General features: G+C 40.2%; 1 protein-coding gene across 3 annotated transcripts in view; it reads right to left on the bottom strand.

Moving 5' to 3' along the window:
* Nucleotides 1–6,986: 6,986 nt before the first annotated feature.
* CBLN2 (cerebellin 2 precursor) overlaps nucleotides 6,987–22,624 on the bottom strand; it is a 97,056-nt gene continuing 81,418 nt past the window's right edge. Inside the window, exons 3-7 of one of the 3 annotated variants that reach the window (XM_050767904.1) lie at nucleotides 14,276–14,908; nucleotides 13,778–13,825; nucleotides 12,103–12,625; nucleotides 8,966–9,085; nucleotides 6,987–8,688 (exon numbers count right to left, since the gene is read on the bottom strand). In XM_050767904.1, the coding sequence (XP_050623861.1) occupies nucleotides 8,491–8,688; nucleotides 8,966–9,085; nucleotides 12,103–12,459 (675 nt within the window). In that variant the 5' untranslated portion in view covers nucleotides 12,460–12,625; nucleotides 13,778–13,825; nucleotides 14,276–14,908 and the 3' untranslated portion in view covers nucleotides 6,987–8,490. Of the gene's footprint in view, nucleotides 8,689–8,965; nucleotides 9,086–12,102; nucleotides 12,626–13,777; nucleotides 13,929–14,275; nucleotides 14,909–22,624 lie in introns of those variants that run through there. The other 2 variants (XM_050767902.1, XM_050767903.1) reach the window with 2 other exon arrangements.

Below are 22,624 nucleotides of genomic sequence, written 5' to 3'. Positions count from 1 at the left end.
TAAGCAGTTTAGTAAATTTATATCACCTGTTGCAAGACTTCTCTTATAATTACAATGGAACAGATTTTATGTTTGCAGCATGCAAATCTAAATTCTCCTTTTTAAAAAGTGTGTTATATTTAAATAACTGTGATAGAAATATTTATGAATAATGAGAATATATAGATTTCTTGACAAAATTATTTTTTCACACAGTATCTCTTACACTGGACATGTAATATAATACGTGTTCAAAGAATATAATATAATAATTCAAAGAATAGGTTCTGAAGTTAGAAAGTTCAGGATTCGAATCCCACCTTTGTCATTTACTTACTTAGAGACTTTGATCATATCATTTAATCTTTTAGAGCATTATATTCATCATGTATAAAATGGTAACAATATCCCTTGTATGGTTGTCATAATGATAAAATGGAAAGATAATTGTTCAGCACTCAGTATCATGCCTAGCTATAAGGAATGCTCATTGTCAACATCAGTGGCAGCATCATTCTGCCAAAGTGCTTCTTGCATCTGCAATTTTTTCTCATCAATATGAAGCAGGAGTCTGTTATACTTTGGGCTATAACCTTCATATTATAGCTTCACTAATAGACCCTTGAAGCAGTATGCAGGAAGAAACTTGGAAGGCCTCTCAGCTCATCTTTTGAAGCATTCAATTTTGTTTGCGTTTATGTTTCAAAGATATTTGAGATATGAACAATGAAATGAGGAATAATTTCTTGACCTCAAAACATCAAGAAATATTTCTGAAGTTTTCAAATTATACAATTATGTCAATTTGCATTTAGCAAAAATAAAGCCACATTCTTGTCTTTCTATAACTTGGTGTCAGGGAATTCCCGGAGGCCTCTCTCTGGAGCTTTTTTGCATACTAATGATGCAGTGGTTTAAATCACAGCACCAGCACCATCTATTGGGGAGTTTTTTTCCTGAAACAAATGTTTCTGCAATTTTGGAAAAATATAACCAAACAAATTTAGGTTCATTTCAATTCTCCATTAAGATAAAAAGAAAAGTTTATTTTAGTATAAAATTTCTTCTAATGACTATACTCAGGAATTGGTAAGAATCATACGTAAAAACTGTATGACATTCACTATTTGGTGCAGTACATTTGGAGACATTAAAAAAAATAAGTATCAAAAAGTAACAGGCCTTAGGGGAGAATAAGTCTTTTCTAATTATCGCAGTCTGATGCACGCATGCCTTTTGCCTGCTAATGACTGGGGAGATGTGGCAATTTCCTTTAAAAATCCAGCCCCTTGTCATTCTTTTGTGCCAAGATAATTCAGATGCAATGGATGAAGAGCAGATTAGGCCATGATCCACTGATCATAACTTTCCATTGGATTTATAGCACCAGATGGTCTAATTATTCTCAACAGTTCTCAATCTCTGTCTGTCAGGGAGACCAGATGTAATTTCTACCTTCTGGTGAAATAAACTCCTAAGATTGAACACAAGAAATAAAATGTGAAACATGGACCAAATAATTGAGATTAAAAGGTAGTAGAAGCATGTAATGGGTAAAGGCCCTTGGGCCCATCATCTCCTCATCTGCTGAAAACAAGTTTCAGGAACGGGGCAGCTTCAGGGACACGAGAGGCATTTTTGTAGTGGCTACATTTTGACTATAAGTATTTGTTTATATTCAAACACACACACACACTCACACATGTGTGTCCGGCCCCTAGTGTGTGGATCCTAGGATGCTATACCTAAATGCTGTATAAAACATACAGAATTCAAACTTTCTTCCGGTGCCATTTGGTCTCACATTTATCCTTTGTTTCTTCTTACATTATGCCTTTATTCAGTAAGTTAATATCTTGCAAAAAAAAAAAAAAAAAAAAAAAAAAAAAGTCAATGGGTTAAAACGGTCCCCCATTCAGTTCTGTTTAAGATAGCCTTCAAATCATGCCTCATTTGTATCTTGCTACATGACTATCTTCTAAGGATTTGACTAATTCTAGCACGCCTTCTGTCTTCCGAAGTAATTCACTACATAGAAGACAAGAAAATATAATAAACTGCAAAAATGGCTACTATAGTTTACTCTTCATGTTTTAAATGATGGAAATTCTCTGCCACTTCCTGTCCACTTCAATGCTTCCAAGGTTGGTTCACAAGCCCTAGTTTGCAATTGGTTTGCTAGACCTGTGGCCATATTCAAAATGGAAGGCCCTTTCAGTCAGGATATCAACTGATATTCAGTATTCAATGTCAACGTCACAATAACATTATCTTCCTCATACGTAAAAAATGAAATTATATTATTCACTTCAGTAAATATGCATTTACATTTCCACCTCACCCACCCCAGCCCACACCCTCACCATCAGTTTAGCTGAGTATCCTCCCAGATGATTCTGAATGCTATTTTCTAAGGACTGCAAGCTCTTTTTGCACACCGAGGGTATCTTCAATTTTCTATCACCATCCTTAAGCACATTCTCTGGCCCCTGGGCTGCTATACATAAATGTTGTGAAATGAAAAGAAAATATCTATACTCTGTTCCCAAAAGAATAGAACATTTTTTATAAATCCTATAATTGCTTCTTCCACTTAAGAGTTTACAATTTCAGAACAAAAACTGTGCTATGACATCCTGACATGGTGCTTGGGAATTAGAAAAGAAGATAGTATCACATTCTCATGTCCTACATTTGTGTTTCAGTGATAATCTCCTCTCTGAAAGAATTATAAAAGAAAATTAGCAATTCGAAGATAAATGTTACATAGAATAATATAATGTTACATAGAATAATAAAGACTGGAGGGAATCTTTAAGATCCACGTAAAAACACTGCAAATGAGGGATTTTAGTAGTAAGAAAAATTTGCCAATTTTTTCTCAATTAATTTGGTTATTTTTAGATATTCTTTTTCCTATAATATTTTCATTGTGTCAGTTCCACAATAATGCTGCACCCAGAATCACAGGAAATGTTTCTTTTTGGTATAAAGTGAAGAAAATGCCCCTATATCCTAAAGGACTTTGAAGACATAAGAGATTAATATAAGTATTTTTACATGAATAAAGTTAGATCAAACAGACTTCAGCAAAATATTCAGGAGTTTCACATTCCAGATTATTGCCAACATTCTTCTCCAATTCAGTGTTTATTGCAACCTGATACAAATTCAAAAGAAGTCAGCATTCCTGAAGAAAGCAGGGGAACAATAATAAAAGTTACATTCATTACTAGTCAGGTTGCAAGAGTGGTAGTGGCTCATTAATTAGTAGCTTCCATTTTGTTAGGATAGCCTCAGTGCAAAGCAGCATTCTAACCATGGGGAGTCCTGCCGTAGGCATTAAGAAGAGGGAATGAAGATTTCTTTTCCAAATTAAGTTGTCAAGGAGCTCATTTACACTACAGAGTGAGTATATGTGGGTGAGCTGATGAAGATGATGATTTATGTTGCTATAGACACTTGAGTAATTCTGGTGATGGAAATCCACAGCAAAACCCACTTAGGATGATAAAACAGAACTCCTATTATCTGTAGGAGGCACAATCACGTGGCTTTTGCCCTTACAAATTTCAAGTTACCCCACTGGGTCTGGGAATGCAAGGAAAGCTCATTTACTTAAGATTCATGTTTGAGCATAATGCTATTATACAGACTTGCATACATGCCCATTTTTAAAATTTTACATCCATTGGATCTTATGAAGGATTTTTAATGTGATGTCTTCTTTTGGGGACTGGGGATTTGAGGACTGGATCTGTCCAATTGCATCATGGATAGCTATGTAACAAAGCAGACGTTTAAAATATCTTTAAAAACTGTAGCCATCCATCTGCAAAGGCAGTAAATATGCCTTTTGGTGAGTTCTCTCTGCAAAAATAAGTTTTAAAATGCAGGGCAAATACGCGAACACATTTGACTAATAATTGTGGTCATCATCAGCTAATTTCTTCATAGTGTATCATAGGAAAAAAGATACAGAGCACAAAAAGCATCAAATGATAAAACCAAAGCAAAATTTGTATTTTAACATACTTCAGTATATTTGGTGTGCTTGCTCTTTAAATGTCAAGAGAAAATAATTTTAAGAGTCTCATGAGAATTAACAGGCTTTGATATTAAATTTAAAAATATGTTTGTAATATCCCATTTTAGTAGCAAAGTGCCAGCTTTAGAAATAGAATCCCAATGACAAATAAATCTCCATATAAGCAAGGCAAAAGGGCAAAACTCATTGTAGTTCTACAGTTAATCATTCCACATTTTTACAAGTGTTTTCACAGAGTACTCAATAAATCTTTAGAAGGATTCACTGTAAGCTCCTTCTATGAGTTCCCCATCTTAAACATAATGTAAAAGAACCTTACATTCATGTGTATCTGTGCATTAGGTTATTATATACTTCTTACGCTGTCAAAACATAAACACACATTCACTACTTTATTCACACAAACATTATATCTCATTGCAACATTTTTCCGTATAAAAGATTGCAAAATTATGGTCCTACAAATTGACAGAACATTCTTTGTTCCTTTTGCGACATCTAATGTATTCTGGAACAACCAGCGCTTTTATTTTGCTTGCATAAAATAGTTTATCAAATTTTCCTCTCACATATTTCTCGATTCCAGGAGTATGTGGCCAAACCCTGCAGTTTATTTTGTATTTCTACGCTAAAAATTCAGAGGGGGATGTTCATGTATTCACAAGCAAACAGTATTTATGTGATAGTTACTAATATGTGACCACTGTAATTTCTTGATGGTAAGAAAATACTACAAATAAAGTTAAAGATTCAACAACTGTTTTTGGCTTTATATATATATTTTCTAATTCTTCTGATGCTTAATATAATTAGATTTAGCTTTAAAATATTTTCAAACAGGAAAATCTATGAATCTATGTATCTCACAGGATTATGTAAATCTATGAATCTCACAGGATTCTGTGAGTTTTTATGCTAATATTCAATAAGTTTTTAATCACCTTTACTCTGAGCCGCTATTATAAGCACACACTTTAAAACTGTAGATAATTTCACATATACATGAACATATAAATCAAAATTATTAGGATGCAATGAAGGCTCAGAAATTACAGATAGTAAACATAGTTTCTCAGGACCTAGAGCTGACTCATCAAGTGTGTGATTTAAATTAGAATATATTTTAACTTAAAAAATTGTGTTGTTTTATAAGCATTTACAATTTAGTAGGGCTAATATTTATCAGCCAAGGCAATTTACTGTTATAATGCCATAACATTACTACTTAATTTTTTTATTTGTGTTAAAAATATTACAGTTGTATATTTTTATAAAATGTTGGCATTCCACACGGAAGCAGAGAGCTGAACTTGAACCACACAGGACAGCCAAAGAACATAATTGAGAATTGAGTTAATATTACAACATATAGATTTTGATATTATCATCATCCCTACAATCAAATGAGACAAAATTCTAACCCAGTACTACAGTTTTGTCTATTCAGAAATATGGATATTTACTTTCATAAAATTGTCCGTCAGTCATTTTTTTTTCATAAATTGCATGTTAAAAATATGCTTTTGCAGAAACACCTTCCCTGCCAAGAACACACCCCATGTTATCCTGGTGCCTTCCAGCTTTCAAAGCACTTCTGTGCGGTCCTCACAGCTGTCCTGTGAGGTGGGGGACCTGGCAGGGCTACTGCCCTCACCCAGATGAGAAAACTGAAACTCAGAGACAGGGCTCAGATGGCCCTTCAGATGTTACAGAGACCTCTCTCTTTTTTTTCCAATAAAAAAATACATATTTTACATTTTGATCTGACCTATATATTTTTGTAGACAAAACACAGGAGCTTCAGATGCCTCATAGATCCTCAGCCAAACAGAACTTTGGCAGATGCTGCAGGGGATGAGAAACCACTTTAGGGACACTGGCAGCATGGCTCCTTCCTAAGGCAGGTTTTGGAATCCATCTCAAGAAAAAGAAAACAAAGAAGAAGAAGATGATGAACTAAAGTAGAATAATCAGGATATCATGTTTTTTCTAATACAAAATAAACACCTGAACTATACTCTTGTTTAAACTGTCTAATTAATAGGCTGCTTATTAGCCAGGATAGCCCAATAACAACCTGTATGTAATAAAGATGTAAATACAAACATACATGTGTTATATATGATTAAGTGACAAAAGTAACAAGTACTTGTATACGCTTCAATCTGTGGAATATTATACTGTCCTCTAACGAGGTCTCCTGTTTGAAATTGAACATAAGTTTAAGGAAATGGGGGAAAGAGGACTAAAATAACCAAGAGTAATAAACCATATTCCAGCATCCTTCTCGTTATGTTATCAGCCTTCACAAATAATATTCTTATTTAGAAGTATGTCTCCTAATCACAAAGCCAAGGTACCCCAATGCTCTTTTATTGATTTTTTTCCCTCACAAAATGCAACAGCATTTCAATTCAAATAAAATTCTGCATCCCATTATGCTCTTCATCCGAGGAAAGTAAAACTTAGACCCTTAGTCAAACTATACATTTTGTCATTTATATAATCACCACTGAATTTCTTTTTCAAAAATGGAATCTAATTCCTCTCCATCCTCACATACACATTTTTGGAAACAACTTATGCTCTTAAAATGTTAGTTTCTTTTATATCAGTGTTCACTGATGAAAATACTGGATTGGAACTTGCACCACATCAAAGATGACATGTGATAAAAGCAGACTGCCTATCCCTAAAACCTTCTTAAGCTGTCTTTTTCACATATCTCCCCCAAGATCTTCCTTTTAAAGAATACATATGTATAAACTGAAATATATCTAAGTGTACAATATCCATCCAGACCCACAGCCAGGTCTGCACATACCGGTGTGTGTGTGTTTGAGAGTACATTTTTTTTTACAGAGGCACTGTATAGATTTATCTTCCCCAGGTCCTTGACAGTCGGCCTTTACTTCCACACATTTTACGAGTTGGGAGACGAAGTGGAGGATAAGAGCAAGCCAGACATCAAACCCATTTATTCTGAATCTTAAATTATGACTTTCATCATCAATATTTTGGTTACATTGTTACACAAAGAACAAATTAACATCTGGTTTGAGGTCTCCTCTTTGATTGCTTTGGGATCAGTGACATTTCCTTGGCATATGAATTACACACCCATCAACTCTCAGCTGTGTTTTAATAATGTTGTTGTAAGAGGTGCCAAAACAAGAAGGATTTGTAACAGTGCTCCTGGGGTACCTCCAGCAATATCTTTAACCACAGTGACTTCCAGGTGGCTTCTCGCCAGGTGCATGCAGGAGAGTGGCAATGCATCCCTTTCCTGGGCAGATCAAAAGAGGATCCGGAGGAAGAGGAGCTGGTCTGTTGGCTTCGAAGCACCTGATCACTGTGCGCTCACTCAGAGGTGGATCCAAATAAATTAAAACACCCGCTGAGAAGTCACAGCACACGTGGCAAAGAAGCAGTATGTTTAGGGGACTTGGTCATTACAGCTTCCATTCCCAACTTATACAATTCAGGACCACCCAGGAACACCAGGTTCTTAAAGCATTCTGAAGTATAAATTTTAAAAAAATCCAGGTTGCTATTAATAGTTATAAAGGTGCATCTTAGAATCTCTTTGAGAGACTAAGCCGAATTGTACATTGTGTTATTTTTACTTCGATAAACAGATTCTTTTTGTTTGGTTTGGTCTCATCTAAAACAAAACATACAGGTATTTTAATGTTTTGTTTTGTTTGGTCTTATCCAGGAATTCAACATATATTTTCTCTCCCCAATCCCAGCAAGAAAAATAAAAGTGGGGTTGAGGAGGGAGAGCTGAGTGTGGAAAGAAAAGTAAAGCTATTCAAGAAAAAACACAAACAATACAAAACAAAAGCTGCAGTCCAATCGTGCAAAACTTGCTTCTCTGGATAAAGCACTTCTTGACAGGTTCACAATGTCCCCATCCCCCTCCCAAGTCCTCCCATCCACACGGTGGGGGGAAGAATACAGAATGAAAGTGAAGCCATTCTTTTTCTTAAGGCTATACAGACGCACACAGAACACATGTCAAGGACTGTCCATCAGGTGGTTCTTTGTTGGGCTCCTGCTTCAAGCCCTGACTGCAACCTGCAGTCCATCCTGGAATCAGGAGCTCTCCTTCCATTGGGACAACAATATAACATACAAACAAAAGAGGTCCATGGTCCCAACAATAAAATCCGATATTGACTTTACAATCACAGGTACAAATTGCTCAAATCGATAATTTCATTTCTCCTTAAGACCTTGTCATCTAAAACTAATTAGAGGCCAGGTTCCCGAGGAATTGTCAATATTCCAAAAAACAAAAACAAAAGTACTGGAGGTTTCAAAGGAAATCATTCTTCTACAGCAACAGTCTGATGGAGGTTGGAAACAAGGTGTCCCAATTCCAGCAAGTTCAGGGTGTTTTAAAGGGCGGATTCCTGGGTCCAGATTGCCATTCCCCCACCATCTAGGGTGCTCTGTGTTTATAGAGGAAACACCAAGAAGCCCGAGAATGTGGAGTATTTCCAACCCCCCATGAGGTTGCCTCTCTCAAGTTTGAGATGCACTTTGTCTTCCCTTTCCATGAGCAGCAGCACGCCATTGCTAGCAGCTTCTCTGGTGACATCCTGGTCTCCTGCAAAGGCCGAGATCACTGGGTAGCCATTCTGCATTAAACTGACCTAAAATGCAGAGAGTAGAGCTCAGCAGACCATAAAGGACCCAACTCCTACACACTGTTCTCTCCTCTGCCAATATCCCCATTCCCACCCCCATCCTACCCTTCCAGTACACATCAGGGGGCCTGACAGTGAGCACTCCCAGCTAGTTCAGAGCCGCATCACCCCTAAATAGCCCAATACCCTGTTTCCCTCAACCTCAGAGACCAGGTGCAGGGGTCTTTAGCGATGGGGAACTATTAACCCAAACCTGAAAGGATCCAGTTCCAAGTCTACCCACCTGGATGGTTTGTCTGTTGTACACTTTGACCACGTGGAAGCTGAAGCTATAAATCCCTTTTCTCGGTGCTACAAATATACTGGAGGCAAGATCAAAGTGGTTGCCAATATTTACTAATACCTGAAAAAGAAGAGGGAACACAGCACACAATAGCAAGCCCCTCCTCAGTGTATGTTTTCATCATCCTTGGATAACCAGCAACACTGCCTCCTTCATCAGCGGCTGGGAACACAAATTCAGCATCCTCAGCATTCTGGCTTCCCAGAAAGGAAGCAGTGCTGAAGTTAAAAGATCCTACAGCAGGAAGTAATCTCAAAGGTATTTTAATACATTGTAACTAATCAACATTTTTAAAGCATATTTTATTTATGCATTCAAAAACCGGCTGTGAATTTTGTGAGTTAAAGGGGCAGGGCAGAGAGAAAGGAATCAAAGCTTGTAAGCTTGTTAAATCCTAAATTGAGTCCAGGGAGGTCCGCGGGATTATGGGTACATCAACATGATACCTTGTCTGACAAAAAAAAAAAAAAAAAAAAAAAAAAAAAAAGAGTTCGATTCTGAGTGGGTAGAGAAGGGGCTATGGAGCAAGAGGCCAATTAAAGATCACTTCTGCAAGTTCAAGCTTGGGACCTAACTTCATGTGTTCCCAGAGACAATGGGCTGTATGAGGTGTGGATCTCCAGTGGTTCCCAGTGCCTGGCACACTCTGGACGCACACAGTAGGTAGTCGCTGATGGGTGTTGAATGAAAGACCTTTGCAGAAAAACATTTGCTACTCCTGCTTTTCCTTACTTTTCCCTGAGCAATGTGCTGCTCCCTTGCCTGAGCTATGGTGCCCTGTAAATGAGCTTGAATAAATAGAGAATCGGCAGCTTGGACATCCTTAGCTTAAGCTAATGCAAACTCTACAACATGCAAAACAATGACAAAATTAGCCACCTGGAATGAGCTCATGACCCTGCAGATGGCTTTTCTCAGATAAAAGGGCAGGAGTGAGTGTTTCATAAGCAGAATTTCAAGAGTGGCGGGACCCCCATGATGACCCAATTTCTTTCAGATGTTCAACACAGACTCTGGCCACTTTGGATGCCATCTCCATCCTCATCCATAAATGCACAACTCCTTTATAATAATAAGATGGCCTGCCTTTTAAAATAAACAGCCAGCAACAACATCAAAATCCTGGGTTTAAGATCTTGTGATCTAATGAGAATATAAACTTCAACCGCAATACCTTTGCTGTTATTTCTTACACGCTCATTATAGATAAATAACATGCAATTCCCAACGCAATGTGAAATGCTGCCAATGACGATCGCCGAAATGACTTGTGAAATATGCCTGTTTCAGCTTCTTCAACCCAGCTGGGAGCACCACTTCAGCTCCACTCAAGGGCAGGACTGAGACAGACACTCTGGGCTCCATTGTTAAGACAAGCACCTCGGGATGCCTATTCTCAGTCTCATAAGGCTATGCTCGCTGTCTTCCTTACAAAGCTTTAGAAAAGGATAAAGCAGTCTCCATTTAAGCCTCCGGAGCTGCTTCTTTCTTTCACCTCAACTCCTTCATCTCAATTTTACATTCTGGAAGCTGATAAATTCAGGTAGAATTTATCCCTGCTGTAGATGCAAGAATACCCAACCAGACCCAGAAAAGCAGACCTCAGCTCCTCATTAACTGGGGAGCCAGAGAAACATTGAACGCACCCTGCCATAGTTTGCTCATGTATAAAATTAGAATCCTGCTACTACTTATCCTGCCCTACATCACAGAGCTTTCTTGATACACAAATGCAAAGAGGGATATAAAAATGCTATGAAAACTTTGCAAGACATTGTAAGTGAATAATAATAATATAACAATAACAGCATATAAAGGAAACCGTACTAATAGAGTATTAGTTCCCAAATGCCTATTCCATTGTTGTCTCATTTGGACATAATCAAAATAAATAATTTTACATTTTGTAAAAAAAAAAAATGAATTAAAGAGACACATGCCTCCGCCCGCCCCCCCCCCCCAAAAAAAACCCTCAAATACTTGAAGCTTAACAATGATTAAGAAATAAATACCCTGGCTTAAATAGAGTCAAGAGTGTGTGTCTGTAGGTTTATGGTTATTAAGTTTAAGCGTTGCCTAACAGACCAAAAGAAAGTCAATTAAACACGTACAGTAAGCCCTGGTAGGTTGTCAGGGACTGCTAGGCGCTCCATTCTGTGGGAAACACTTTGGTAAAATGATTGGGCAATTAGCTAATTAGCTAAAGCTTGGAAATCTCTATAATGCTTTTAATTTTTTTTCTGAAAAACAACAGAAACCAGGCGAGCGGGACCCAAAAAGAAGGTTACAGCCTTTAACCCTGGGCACCAATAATCCAGAGAAGGGTTTGGAAAGGCCTGATCATATCTCTGAGACCTCTGCATTGAACCAAATGGCATAAGTTAAGTGGCTTAAGGTGATGTAAGTCACTGCTCTTTTAAAAGATTTGTATATATTGCATTTGCTTATGGTATATATTTTATTTACTATATATTTTACTTATATAATCACAATATTTTGTTTAGTATTTATATAACCATCCCTGCTCGTCCTCACGTTTTTTTCTTTCTTTCTTTCTTTTTTTTTTTTTTTTTAAGATAAACATCCCTCCCCCAATCCATTCCTCAAAATAAGCAATAGGCTGTATTTTCCAAATGCTGGCAGAGACTTGGGAAGAGTCCTTTTCTGAGAGTGGAGAGATTTAAATGCACTCAATCCTTCAGGTGGGCACCTGGGTGACTGAAGACCATCAACCATACCGCCGTGAAAAGTAAAACGTGCAATGCTTCCTTTTGGGAAATACATTTCAAATCTTTAGGTTTACGGAACTCTTAGAAAGCTTAGACAGCCTTAAGGGACTCTCAGTCATCCAAGTGCCAAGTTGGCTGATCATTTAAAAGTTTTTAAAAAGCCACAATGTGGAAAAGGGAAAGAGTAGGAGTGCGTTCTATAAAACGGGAGGAAAGAGAGTAGCAGGGCAGAGGGGGAGGACAGAGCCTGGGAACTCCACGTCCAAGAAGCCTGAACCCCAGCCCGCGCGCGCAGATCCCCGCCCCTCTCCCCGGGCTGGGGGCGGGGTGGGCAGGCTGGCGGCTGACCTGGTCGAAATAGATGGTCATGGTGCGGTTGCTCATCTCGGACGGCTCGTGGTTGGTGCTCCGCGTGGCGGAGAAGGCCACCTTGGCGCTGCCGGAGCGCACGGAGATGCCCAGGGAGGAGGTGACGGCGCCGTCCGCCGACGGGCTGGAGTCGCACACCACCAAGCACTTGCCCTCCAGCACGATGGGCTCCGTGTCGTTCTGTGCCCGCACGGGGCAGCAGGCGGGCAGCAGCAGCAGCAGCAGGGCCAGCGCCACCCCCAGGCAGGATCCGCAGCCGCCCGGCTCGCGCAGCGCCCCCCGGCGCCAGGGCATCGTCAGCCGCAGCCCGAGGGGCCCCTGGCCGGGCGCCTGCATCGGGGCTGGTGGGAGGCGGCGCGCGGGGGCGGAGGCCGGCGGGGGCGCGAGCGGCGCGGAAGGGCGCGCAGGAACGCGCGGGGCCCGCAGCAGCCTCCGCGGGCCTTTGTCCCGCGCTCTGACGGTCAAGGCCAGGGTCGTTCTCAGAAGAAAGGCGCCCGTGGACCTGTCAGGGCACAGAACCCAAAGCCTTACACCGGGAGGTGGAGCCACCGGGAAGAAGGGGGACTGGGAGCAGATGCCTGCAGCTCGGGGGCTCTCCCCGAAGGCCACCCCCTTGGTCCCGCGCACAGCCAACCCGCTTTCCGATCTGGCACAACAGGTCCAGAGAAACGCCCGGGCGCAGCGGGCAGCGCATCCCTGAAGGCTCCCGAGCGGCGCGCGGGCCTGCGACAAGGGAGGGGGCCGCGCTTGTGCAGGTCCTCGTCGCTAAGACGGGCCCCGAGACCCTCAGAAGGCGTCACCGCCACCCCGCCCATTTACCAGCGCGGAGGGGGCTAAGACGTAGGCAAAGAAAAACCTACGAATGCTTGCCTTCTCGCCTTCATCTCAAGGCATTTCCTTGGAGCAGCACCAAGGAACCCTTTTCCTTTCCCTTGTTTCCCTGCTATCCTCTATTTTTCAATCCTCGAGATGTTTTTAAAGTCCATTTAAGTCCCTTTGGTACAGGTTTTATCTATTTTCCACCCGAAGAACAAACCCCAGGAATCTCCTTAGGGCGAATAAGATTAACAGGGGAAAAATGACACCACACACACACACACACACACACACACACACACACACACACACAGGCAGTAAAACCAAACACTCACTTCCAAGGTCCCTGCAGCCACTAGCGAGCCCCCTTGGTGAAACCCCTGGGATTCCTCTCTCCGCGGAAGGACCGATTCCAACGATGGAATCTCAGGCTTGGCTTATTCTCCAGCTCTTGTTTCCAGACCCAGGGGATTCTCTCTTTCTGGCTGGGCAGCAGCCCCTGCAGGTTTCTGCGAACTTACGCGCCCATCTGCACTTTTGCCCCGTCCCCGCTCCTCCCAGGAAAGCAGACCGGCCATTTCAATACCAGCCCAGAGACACGCAGAGAAACCGCCCCCTCGCCGCCCACAGCCTCCCATTAACTCTTCCAATATTCTTTCTAAGAACGGAGAAGTTGGCTCTTGATAAATATCGCTGTCCGCAGCCCCGATCCTACATTATTTCCCTTCTCTCTCTCTCCACCTCCCCCACCCCTCGATCTGGACCAGCGAGAGTCCTGGTTAAAATCCACGCAGAAGGCGCTTGCACGCGGAGGGGAGGGCAGGTCGGGGGTGGTTACCTGGAACATCCATGCTGGGTGAGCTCCGCTGTCAGCGAAGTTGCTCTGCTTAGAGAAAATGAGGCGAGTGGGAGCTGTCGGGAGGAGGACACGGAGCGCGACCCTGCTCCCAGCGCGTGGCCAATAACCGCGCCGCCCCGCCCTGCCGCTTTCCCGCTCCAGCCTGCGCCGCTTCAGGGGTGCACCACGCCCCGCGCCCCGCGCGCCCGCTTAGGCGCCGCGCCCGGGACCGCGAACCCCGCGTCTCGCCCTGCTCAGCGCCCCGCGCTGTGCGCCCGGGCGCCTCCAGTCCCTGGGCTTCGCGCCCGCACCGCTGCCTGGGGCCCCTCGCACTCCCGCGCCCAGCGCGCCCGCAGCGCGGCTCCATCGCGGATCCCCTCGGCCCGGCAGCCCCGCCAGTCTCCAGAGGGCATAGCCGAGCGCCGCCGCCGCCCTAGGACTCCGAACCTTCCCTGCTCCCAAGCCCGCCGCACCCTCCAATGCCCCCGTCCAGCTCACCCAAACGCCCAGAGCAAAATCCTCCCAGACGTCTCGTTTGAAAATTAGGCACCCTTAAAAGCACCGGTCGCTTCTCTTCTTTTAGATTCTTTCTTTTCTTTCCCCAATTCCCTCCAAGTCTTAATCTTGAATGGCGTGACCACTTTCATAATGAAAGGGGCGAAAAAAACAATAAGTTTAAAAAAAAAAAAAGAAGACGACGATGACTGGGATGACTGGGACGAAGAGAGGAAAAAAAGCTTGAGAATTTGATGATTTAGGATCTGTGGTTCCAGAGTCCCCAGTTGGGGAACTGTCCGGTTCCCGCAGGGCTACAAGAGGGGCCTCCGGCCCGGGTCTGTGTGTCTGCTCCTCTGAACCTTGGGCTGGTGGAGCGGCTGGCACTCGCGCTTATTTATTAAATTGCGGTCTCCGCGCTGGCTCCAAAGACCCGGGGAGACGCGCTGGGTTTCCTAGCTGCGCCTGGAGCGCGGGCGAGGGCGCAAACACGGACGTGGGGCGCCACCTGCGGGTGCCCGGGCCTCCCTGCCGCAATCTGCGGACCCGCAGACTCGGACAGAAGACGGTGGAGTCCTGGCGGCAAGGCTGAGGTTTGCTGATGGTCTTCTTTCACCCCAAAAGCAGCGCTGGCCTCTGTAATAATAATAATAATAATAATAATAATAATAATAATACTAGCAACCACAAGAAGAACAACAATGACCAGTCCTCCCGGTATCCTTCAGTACGTTTACTCCTGGCAAAACCAAGCAGCAGGCTGCCTGATTTTTCTGGATCTTCACTGATCTTAACAAACAACTCTGCCAAGATGATAGATGCTGCGGTGAGGTTATCATCGGTTATTATCGTCGCCACAGCGTTTGCACAGACAGCTGGGCCGTATAGTTCATGCCGGTCTAAAAAACGATCAATATTTAAATCTACACTCTGTAGCCTGATTTTTTTAAAACATGGTTAAAAAATACTTTGTCTTTTGACATGAATGATATGTCTTTTCTGATAGGCTAATAATAATAATAATAATAATAATACAAAGTTAGCCAGTGCTGTTCATTAGAGCACCTGTATTTCTTATTCCTCCAGACTTCACACCTAACCCTCGTCCCTTTGAAGATTTCAGCAGTGTCTGATTCCACCTTAACAAACGGAGGTCTTTTCAGGTAGGGGGTTTTGAAGGCCTTATTTTCCCATAGGCCCTCTCACTGCTATTCTCCCCATTTAGAACAGAACTGCCAAGGTATCATCTCTAAGCGCTGGAGATGAAATTCACGTCGGATCAGTTCAACTGGAATGGATGTGCAGAAAGTCATTGCACACTGCTAGGTGAGACAAAATGTTTAGTATGGGTGTAAGGATGTGATTAAAAATACCTCTAAGCGAAATGCTTCCTGGTTAACCTAACATGCAACCGTAGTAGAAAATATACAATACTTCCAAAATCTCTCATCCTCCTAAGCTATACTCACTGTAAATGTCATACTTCAACATTTTTGTACCATGCTGGAGATAGGTACTGGCATTTGCCACGAAGCTTTTTCAAATCCACCACAGTTTGCCATGTTTTGTTACCATTTTTGTGAGTTTAACAGAGTGGAAATAGTACATTCTTACTTTCAGATAGTTATTTTATTCCAATATTTCATCCATTTGATAGTGTCTTATTGTCAAACTAAGCCCCCATCCATCATTCCATCATAGAGAGAACTGATTTAAGTGTAAGCAGAGATAGCAAAGAATACTAGATATTTGAAAGGCATGTGAGATACAGACATAATTAGACCAATCTGGGGATGCTAATTTATAGCAATACTTCTCACACATCTATAAATCTTTAAACAGCAACTCTACTCAGCAACTTTCCTCAATCCTGTAAGCATTTCTTTTGGCTAATACAAATGCAAGCACACAGGAACTATCATCATCAACACTGGGGTTTGAAAAAGAAAACCACTTTCTATGTGGCAATGTAAATGTTTAAATTATATATATGTAGAGACACCTTTAATCTATGTGACTTATTGGACTAAATTATTGAAAAAAATGCTATAAGCATTCTTATATAATAAAGAGGCTAGGTTTAAATTTAGACTACAGATTATTTTAGAAGAAAGTTCATAACCATAAAAGATAAAAAATTGACAGAGAAGCAGATTATGTATTCATTGATTAATTAGTTGTTTCACATAAGAAGATATTTAAGTCAAGTGTTGGAATTTTAGCTTGTAAATATGCTTAGAAAAATTTTCAGAAAATGTCAAGATTTAAAAGCAAACGTTTTTCTAGTTATCTCAGGGATTCCTTTTTCTCTCCCTTTTCCATGTTAATAATTGTTGCTATTACTACTAGAACTTTAATAGTAGGACATTCCCACAGACAATAACAATGACAGGCATTTATGGAACACCTGTGGTATGTCAGATATTGCACCATGCCTTTTGTCTAGGATATAACAAACAATTTAACACCCACAACCACCCTGTAGTAAAGACAGGTGTTCACATAGAGCTGAAGAGGAAAATATTCTCCTATCAGGGGAAAATGTGGGAAGGGGAGAGGCTAGGATAACTCAAGTACCCCTCATTTGCTCTAAATATCTATCTCTCATAGAACTTAAATTTGAGTTCTTTGGATATAACCTATCCCTGAAATGCATCTTCAGCATGCATTATAGATTTACTGTTGGATCCATTGATTCCACCACTGACTATCTACTCAAAGGAAAATAAATCATTGTATCAAAAAGGATACCTACACTGGTAGGTTTATTGCAGTGCTATTTACAACAGCAAAAATATGGAATAAATCTAAGTGTCCATTAACAGATGATTAGATAGAGAAAATATCACACACACACACACACACACACACACAATTGGAATACTACTCAGCCATAAAAAGAATGAAAAGAATGAAATCATGTATTTTGCAGCAACATGGATGGAACTGGAGGCCTTTATCTTAAGTGAAATAACTCAGAAAGTCAAATACTGCATGTTTCCAGTTATGAGTGGGAGATAAAGAATGTGCACACATGAACAAAGAGAGTGAAATAACAGATGTTGGAAGCTCAGAAGAGCATGAGGGTTGGAAGATGGTTAAGGATAAGAAATTCCTTAGTGGGTGCAATGTACACTATTTGGGTACCCATGTAAGAAAACGGCACATGTACCCCCTAAATCTATTTTTTAAAATTTAAAATTTAAAACAATCTGTTGATCTAGGAGGTAGTAGAAAATCACTAATATGCAGCTAAAGCAATTTCTAATTTTTATTTATTTATTTTCTTTTAATGTAATTGTGTAGCTTTAGTTTTAGAATGAGCTACAGGTATGATTTTAAGGCTTTTTATATCTGGAATATTTTGAGTACACATAATATATATAAATCATATATTTTTATCCAGAAGTGAATTTCAGAAAAAAGAAAATTAATGATTTAAGGAAGAAACTTGTTGCTTTTGTATCTGAAAAAGTTTATATGAGGTGATACATCAGCATGTATTTCCCTCTCAAGTGTTCTCCCATAGAAATAAAATATAAAACTATGTTGTATTTTTGATCGTTTAGTAAAGTTTTAACTCCAACAGTTGGAAGCAAATTTTAAGCACATATATAACCATTTTGGCTTTCCAAAGTATGTTTTCTTTTCAAATTGTCCTTTAACATGGAGGCGATTGTTCTGTTGGTTCTTACCAGAAGACATGCCTACATCCTCGAGAAGCAACAGATCATAGGGTATGATGAATTAAAGGAGTGAAAAACTGGCGGTTTAGGAAAGAATCATCTAAGAGGCTCTGTTTTTGAAGAGGCTTAGAGATCTGAGTGTGGTATCGGTGTCTGGAGTTGTTGATCTGGAGTCAGCAGAAAGTTGAGAGGACTCCTTGTCACCAACTCCTCAGTGTGTCCCACTAAGCTGCTTTCCATTGCCTTAGGGATCTGCCATCCGAATGTATTCTGACTGTGCCGCAGCCACAAAGCAGATTACAGATGTGACTGTTAATCCAAGTCAGAAGAAATGTGGCTCAAATATTGCCTAGATCTGAATAGGACTTTTGTTGTTTCCAAAACTATTCACTAGTACTAACTAATTATTTTATACTTGATATTTATTCTTGCTCTTGAGACTATTCTTTGAAAATACAACATCCAAAGGGAATATTAAGGAAAGATTCATAGGACTATTTTGTTTTTAAACTGAGCTACTATAAGGCTAGTGTTTCATAGAGTTCCTCATTGCCCAAACTAAGAATACCTGGTTATCACTCCGGATCCATTCTTCTGATGTAATCCACTATAAAAGCCATTTTATACTGATCATAAGTTTTTAAGAGAAATATGGTTATGCCCTGCACAGAAATCAGAGTCCAGGACCAAATATATTTAAGAAATGACTATTGATCTGAAAATGAAGGCTGTGCAGCCTGGTCATTTCAGCAAGCCACAAGTCAGCAATGGCTGAATTGTATTTCTGACCTTGTGCATGCAGCATCTGTTTTCCGTGGGCATCCTCTGCACACTCTGTCCTAGCTTCCTGCACCATAAATGCACCCAGGCTGTGGAGATGTGTGTTAACACCAGATTCACATTTGATAAAAAGATAGTGAAACTGAGAAAGGGGATCCAAACTGTAATGAGCACAAATATTATTGTGAAATCCTATTACAAATGCTGGGTGGAGCCTGAAATTTTACACGTCTGCTTTTCTCCCTTCCCTTCCCTTCCCTTCCTTCCTTTCTTCTTTTATTTATTTATTTGTTTATTTTTATTTTTTTTTAACGGAGTCTCGCTCTGTAACCCAGACTGGAGTGCAATGACACAATCTCAGCTCACTGCAGTCTCTGCCTCCTGGATTCAAGAGATTCTCCTGTCTCATCCTTCCTACTAGCTGGGATTACAGGTGTGCATCACCATGCGTGGCTAATTTTTGTATTTTTAGTAGGAACGGGTTTCGCCATGTTGACCAGGCTGGTCTGGAGCTCCTGACCTCAAGTGATGTGCCCACTTTGGCCTCCCAAACTGCTAGGATTATAGGCATGAGCCACCGTGGCCAGCAACATTTCTAACAAGCTTGCAGCTGACGCTGATGCTGCTGGTCTATAGGCCACACATTGAGCAGCAAAGATCTGTTTTTTCTTGTGGGGATCTGTTTTTTCTTGTGGGGATATTAATATCTGAAAAATATTCTGACGGTTTACTGCAGACATATAGGAGGAAAAGTGTGATTAAATATACTATGTTAAACTCACATCAGCAAATGGTCTAGTGATCATATAATAAATATGGAAGCCACTATCCAACAGTATGATTATTCCAGCTGGTATTTTTCATTAGCATCTGCTCTTTTGTAGCTACTTTCTCAAGTTCAATGTGCTATATTCTATACAATCATTCCAAAAAGAAAAGAAAACATGTTTGTGTTAAAATGTTATACTTCTTTTCACTTTTCTAAAACCCAATTTGGGCAAGACAAATGAAGCATTACTGAGAAAACAGGAGAAACGGCTTTGTAAAGGCACTTGTAATTGGCAGCTAGGGCATTTTATCATCCTGCATAAGATTATTCTATCAGGGGTTACTCTGTAATTGTCATGGATGGAGTTTCAGTTTATCTGCATGTTACTGGGCAAATGCTTACCTAGGGTTGAAGATTTTATGTATTTTTGTGAAAAAAATGAAAACCCTCTGACTCCTGGGTCAAAGGTATTGTGGTTCCTAACAGCAATAGCAGAGGGAATGGTGAGACTTATATTCGGATCTGCTAAAAACTGGTAGACATAGAAAGCGTATACACATGCACAAAAGCAAATGTTCTCCTGGATGTAATACCAACATATTCCTCTTCTTTATATGAAACTTGGGCTTTGCTTACTCACTGCCAGAAATGTTAGGAAGTTAAAATTTCACTTTAAAATAAGGAAAATGAGAAATGAAGTTCATCCCTTGGCAGGTTTTCTGAATGTATGTTTGATAAATCATGGGACTGCTATCTCATTGAAATCTACAAGAAAGTATATGGATTTTCCCTCAGGATCTCATCGTCTCCAATAAGCCTAAACATTTGTGAAATTTCTGATATATCTGAGGAATAGATTACATTGCACCATCATTCTCTTGAGAAAACTTGAACCATACAGGGAGGTAAGGAAAAACCTCAATGAATCAAAATGCAGGCAGGCCCAGAAACAGCTGATAGCAATCAGTGCTGATAAGTCACAGGGTGGAGAGACAGCTCAGTTTGGGAGCTGATACTGTTGTACTGAGTTTATGGAGAAGATGGGCTATGGGGGAAGGGGGAAGAAAAGCACTTTCATTAGTGAAATGCTATTCATATTAAATTTTCTAGACGTTGAACCCTAAGCAACTAGAAATATTTTACCTACCTTTCAAAAATACTAAAATTAAAAGTTTATATCATGAAAAATAGCATAACACACATTGCCTTATTCGAAAGAGAAATTTTCTTTTTCTTTTTTTTTTTAAATTTTGTAAATCCTTTATGTGCCTTTAGGGAGATTTCAGTGAATATTAAGTATTAAATTAAGTTTTGGTTTAATTCAAAATGTTATTTGAGGTGCTCTGCACAGAATAGTTTTTAAATGATAGACTACTACTAACCTATTCCTTGATTTATTTTTATGCATTAAATATTCCCCTAAAATGATATGTGACTATATTCTTAATAGGTACCTCATCTTGTCTGCAGCTCTGCTATGGTGCTTATATTGTGTCCTGTATGCCGATGGGTAGTGAAGGACACAGTGTAAGAGTAACACATATACATGTCTTATACACCCATAAACCGTAATTTCATTGCAAACAAGTACTATGACATTTTGTTTCACTGTTTTTCAACACATCTAGTATAGCATCTTTACTTTTTGAGAGTCCTCTATTTAAACATTGATAAATTGATTCTGCTGCTTATTAAATAGAAATTTTAGGTGTTTCTACCATGTATCTTCATGCTCACTTTCAGACATGTCTAATGGGTAAAATGTTTATATATATATATACACACACACACACACATATACACACACATACACACACACACACATATATACACACACATATACATACACACATATACACACACACACACACACACACACACACACACACACACATATGAAATGAAGAGAAAATTGTTTTTTAGTTACCCTACCAGATTGAAGGTACCTTTATTTTACTGGTGTATGTTTTGGTTTATAGAGGTTTCACATTCTCTAGACTGGTCTGGGAGATTCTGGTGTATAGCCAGAAGACTAGACATATTTTAATCCTGTTGTTTCCCTTTGTTGGCTTTTATATTTCTGAGAGATCTAAATCTTGCTTGAAATATAATTGACTAAAAAAATAACAGAATTGGGTAGACTAAAAGTGTCACAAGGTCTTCAGAAATGGAAGACGCACCATCCTTGCCCTCCTTGAACACACCCCATCACAAAAGTCTATACATCTGCATGGAGCTGGATTGATGTGTGAGTCTCTGTGTGTATACACAGGCGAAGGATCTGTTTCAGAGAAATAAGTCAAAAAGTACCAAGCATTAATAGTGTAACCATGCTGAGATTATTCAGATGCACACATTACATGAAATTATATGAACACCACTATATATATAAACACATATTTATCATTTAGGTTAATATTAATTAGCATGGCTTAATATTTCATTAAAGAAATAAATTGCCCTTACCTTCTTGACTCACCTTAGGGAATGTGAATGCTCATCTGAAGCTTTAAACTTAGAAGGTCAACTTTTTCTTTTGTGATTTTGTGATTGTACAGTTGTGTTGACGTTTCAAATCAAAAAGTTAACTACTGATTGTTTCTTTGTGTTTGTGATTGTGTTACCCATTTCCTATGTTCTCTTGGCCCTTTCTTCTTATTTATCTAACCTGTTATGTCAGTGTTTTCTGAATTTCACCGTTTATTAAAATGTCCAACAAAGCAAGATACTTTTTTTTTTTTGAGACAGACTTTTGCTCTTGTTGCCCAGGCTGGCACGATCTCGGCTCACTGCAACCACCGCCTCCTGGGTTCAAGCAATTCTACCTCACCCTCCCGAGTAGCTGGGATTACAGGCATGCACCACCAAGCCCAGCTAATTTTGTATTTCTTAGTAGAGACAGGGTTTAGTCATGTTTATCAAGCTGGTCTCGAACTCCTGACCTCAGGTGATCCACCTGCCTTGGCCTCCCAAAATGCTAGAATTACAGGCGTAAGCTACCAAGCCTGGCCAAAATACTTTTTTTAAATAGAAGAAATAGATTTAAATCAGCTTATCGTACAAATATCTAATATTTATATTTTTTCAAAATACATAAAAATCAACAAACTCCTTCCT

The sequence above is a fragment of the Macaca thibetana genome, chromosome 18 (genome assembly GCF_024542745.1).
Source record: "Macaca thibetana thibetana isolate TM-01 chromosome 18, ASM2454274v1, whole genome shotgun sequence".
In the NCBI taxonomy this organism is placed as follows: domain Eukaryota; kingdom Metazoa; phylum Chordata; class Mammalia; order Primates; family Cercopithecidae; genus Macaca; species Macaca thibetana.
This window is presented reverse-complemented; position numbering and strand designations above follow the sequence as displayed.